The following is a 4,076-nucleotide window of genomic DNA, read 5'->3' as shown; positions in this document are numbered from 1 at the left end:
GCATAACATTTCTAAGTAAAAAAAATCTGTAGTCTTGCCTAATTTTGCTTCTCTAATTTTGATTTTTAAAGATCAGTATGTGGTATGCTGGTGGTCTCAGGTTTCCATATAAAACACTGTCTAGTAATTTGTAAAGGAATGATTTTGCAAATGTGCACTCTTCAATCATTCACTTTTCAATAGCTGTAGCTAGCTGTTTACAAAGTTGAGGACACGAATTTTTTTATGTTGTTGTTGTTGTTTTAAATATATTTTTTATTGATTTGTTACAGAGAGGAAGGGAGAAGGATAGAGTTAGAAACATCGATGAGAGAGAAACATCAACCAACTGCCTCCTGTACACTCCCTACTGGGTATGTGCCCACAACCAAGGTACATGCCCTTGACCGGAATCAAACCTGGGACCCTTGAGTCTGCAGGCCGACGCTCTACCCACTGAGCCAAACCAGCTAGGGCTGGAGGTGACTTTTTAAAACTAGACAGCCTTCCTCCCAGAGCTCCAAGAGACGGCCAGGAAACTCAGAGCACTGTCCTGGCTCAGCCCAAGGAAGAGGAGATGGGGGGACAGATCTCCAGGCAGCCAGGACAGGCGAACAGGGGCTCTGTGTCACCTGTGCCATGGTGGAGGGAAGGGGAGAGCTATGTATGAGCCCACCTGGCCGCTTGTGGGTGACAACCCCCGGCCATGAACAGCCTAGAGAATCAAACGGGTGCTGATCGTGAACATCGATTCCAACCCCTCCTGGCAGAGAGGGGCCACCTAACCTGCTCCCGCCGTACCTGTCACATCAGCGCATTAATACTCTCGCTTCAGACTGACCTTTATGAAGTCCACCTTCTCCTCGTGGCAGATCTCCTCTACCGTTTCCATGAGCTCCTTGCAGGTGTCCAGGTTTTCCCCACAGCTGACCAGCTGTCCGTACAAGGCCTCCAGCTTCTCCTTCTTTTTCTCCACTAGAGCTTGTACTTTCTCTTCGTATTTCTGAGCAAGTGTTTCCAAGATCTCGTTGTAGTGGGACTCAAAGTTCTGTTCTTGTCTTCCAAAATTCTCCTGCAGGACAGCGGACCTCAGTCATCATTTCAGTGCATGAGGTGTGTCAGCTAGTCATTTGGGGCATAAACACGTATCTCCCCAGAGATGATCCACTGGGCCAAATCGGTTAGGGCTACCCAGAGATGTTTTAGTCCCACCCCGTCATCTTATCTCTTGCCAGGATGCTGGTGGATGCAGGGGGAGCTGGGAGCAGAAGTCTCCAGCTAGAACCCCAGGGATAATCCTAACAAAAACACTGCTTTCTCTACTGCAGCATTTTGCCATCCTCCTTCTCACTCTCAGACTACTCATGTTTTCCCCACCTCCCATCACCATGACAACCAACCAAGGCAACTGATCATCAGTGCTGAGTCAGCCTGCCACTGGAACCTTGGACCTCAACAAGGAGATGTTTGCCCTGGGAGATGCCCACCTGAGCTCTCCACATCTCAGGACCCTCACCTCCACTCTTTGGTGCGTGGATTATACAAATATCAGGACCGCAGATCTTCATATCAACAAGAGAAGCTTGAAGGGAAAGGGCAATAAGGACTGTGGCCACATGGTGCTAACAGGTGAGGAAAGGCAGGAAGGCGAGGGAGGGTCATGACACTACTTATCCTGGAGCCCAACGGGTGAGAAATGATCAGAGCATACCCACCCTCGTCCCCAGGAGAGATCTGCGGCTTCTGACTGATGCCATCCTCATCAGATAACATTTCCAAACAAGAGGATTAATCATTCAGGGGTTGTTTATTGAGCACCTACTATGTGTATAAGACTTGCTCCGATGGCAGAAGAGAGGGAGAAGCAGTAGAGGCCTCCCCGGTGCTGAATGTAAAGGGAAGAGCTGAGTCCTCTGAGGTGCAGATACGCTGACCTGAGAGTGAGCTGGCCGTTCAGAGTGCAGGAAGTTCTGTCCCTCCTACTGGACTCTTACCCTTCCCACCACCAGCATGTGCTTATAAGGGGAAGGACTTGCCCTTCTCTGTACCTTCCCTAGGGCGTTAGTGCCATAGCTCTCCTCCATTTCAAGATTAGGGGTGACGAGAAATAGACCTGGGGCTTAGTTAACTGATACAAGGTGCTCCCGTTGATTCAGCCTGAGGTGCATTAACGAGGTAGATGAAGGGAGGGGAAGAGGGACGCCCCAGGCCCTCAGTCCTGGTCTACTCATCAGGACGGCACCACCTCTGGCATCTATACTGCGTACCTACGGCCCACCCAGGGCTGTGTGAGTGTTTGGGGACAGACACGGAAACTTACTGATCTTATGAGAAATGGGTACCAGCTGAGAAAAGGAACACTAACCAATGACAGGATGGGGGTCTGCAAAACCTTGTCAAGGCTGGCGCATGCAAGAGTCCCGCCTTGTAGTCAAACCGGAGATAAAGAGGCAGAAGACACAGCCTCCTCACCAAGAGCTTATAGTTCTGTGGGGATGCTGCCAGGTTAATCGGTTCCATGAGGTATATGCCCAGGGGGTTGCGGGAGGGCAGGGGGCAGGGCAAAAGTGACACCACATGCTCTAAGAATACAAATTCTCCACCTCATACTGGACACCGCTGCTGCCCCAGATGGTGCTGGGCGAAGCAGCATGTGTCTGACGGGTGCATCTGCGTGCTCTTACCTCCACCGTGATGAAAACCTCCTCTAGGTGACTGGCAAAGTTTTCCATCTCAATAATCTGCTTTTCCAGCCTGTACATGTTTCTGTGAATTTCATCCTATCAAACAGAGGATCGCAAGATGTTAATGCTACATCCTTCCTCCCCTCCTGCGGAAGGCACGTGAGAGTGACTCCCTGCCTGATGACTTGAGCAGATGCAATGGAAAGAGAAAGAGAAACTAGCGAGAGCCGCTCACCTTGGCGCTTTCCAGGGCTTTACTGAGTGGGGTCACCTCGTGCTCTTTGTGTTCATCCAGAACCTTCTCCAACGCTCTGATTGGAGTTTTGCAAGTGACACAGAAGACGTCAGGAGCTTCTTCCTCGTCCTCCTCCTCTGGGATGACATAGCACTCGTACTCCTCGCTGGCCCGGCCGTGTGTGTACCTGTAGGCCTCCCGCAGGTCCTGGCACTGGCCCTCTGAGCCCCACCCTCCGAAGCTCAGGTCTTCAGCCTCTGCTGCCTCTCCGCTAAGTCTCCAGTCTCTCTGCTCCACGGCCGGTTCTCTCCCCGCCACCACGTAAGCAGGATATTCCGAAACCTCTATCCTGGGCATGTTTTCGTTAACAAACTCGTCCCCTAATTCATCATCGTCTTCGAGTCCATATAAATGGACAAGTTCATCCACTTCCTCTTCGAGGTCTCTTTGAGACGGACCTCTTGCGGCCCCTCTTGGCTCACTGGTCATTTCAGCTTGGATGACTTCTCAGCCGACTGTGCTCTTCCGGGAAGATCTACAGTCTGTCTCCAGAGTCATACGGACCTAGGGGATACTAGCGGAAGTCCCTGGGGCAGAAGGCCTGTCCTGTTCTGGCCCCTCCCTGGCTTCCTCCACCGGTGCCCTGGCAGCCCTGGGCAGCACCTCTGCACGACAAGGATCCTTCCTGGACCGTGAGCAGTGGATACCCTGGGTCCTAGAACACAGCAAGAAGGAAAACACTCGTTTCTGAAAGGATCAATGCAGGAGGTGGTCCTCAGATTGGGCTCACCTCATTCACAATTTTTAAAAATCTTCTGAACAGCTCAGTTGTGGGTTTACTTTGAACCATCTGTAAAGAAGGGTGTGCTTTCTCCTGGAGGATTTTTGAATAATGTACATGTTGTAAGGCTGTGCACAAGCAAAAAATGTTTGAAGACCATTGATCCATGCACACAGAAAGAAAGACCCTTTTGTCTAGAGAAGCAGGCTTTTAGCCCTAACTGGTTTGGCTCAGTGGATAGAGCGTCGGTCTGCGGACTGAAGGGTCCCAGGTTCGATTCCGATCAAGGGCATGCACCTTGGTTGCGGGGCACATCCCCAGTAGGAGATGTGCAGGAGGCAGCTGATAGATGTTTCTCTCTCATCGATGTTTCTAACTCTCTGTCCCTCTCCCTTCC

The 4,076-nt window shown here is 51.1% G+C and overlaps 1 protein-coding gene across 1 annotated transcript in view; it reads right to left on the bottom strand.

Annotated features, from left to right (window-relative positions):
* Positions 1-4,076, bottom strand: part of FSD2 (fibronectin type III and SPRY domain containing 2) — a 49,092-nt gene that overhangs the window by 11,165 nt on the left and 33,851 nt on the right. Inside the window, exons 2-4 of the mRNA XM_015562787.1 lie at positions 2,899-3,613; positions 2,664-2,759; positions 804-1,051 (exon numbers count right to left, since the gene is read on the bottom strand). Coding sequence (XP_015418273.1) covers positions 804-1,051; positions 2,664-2,759; positions 2,899-3,387 — 833 coding nt within the window. The 5' untranslated portion in view covers positions 3,388-3,613. The remainder of the gene's footprint in view (positions 1-803; positions 1,052-2,663; positions 2,760-2,898; positions 3,614-4,076) is intronic.

Source organism: Myotis davidii, unplaced genomic scaffold (genome assembly GCF_000327345.1).
Source record: "Myotis davidii unplaced genomic scaffold, ASM32734v1 scaffold898, whole genome shotgun sequence".
NCBI classification, from domain to species: Eukaryota; Metazoa; Chordata; class Mammalia; order Chiroptera; family Vespertilionidae; genus Myotis; species Myotis davidii.
Note: the sequence above shows the minus strand (reverse complement) of the source record. Positions and strands in the feature narration are given on the sequence as shown.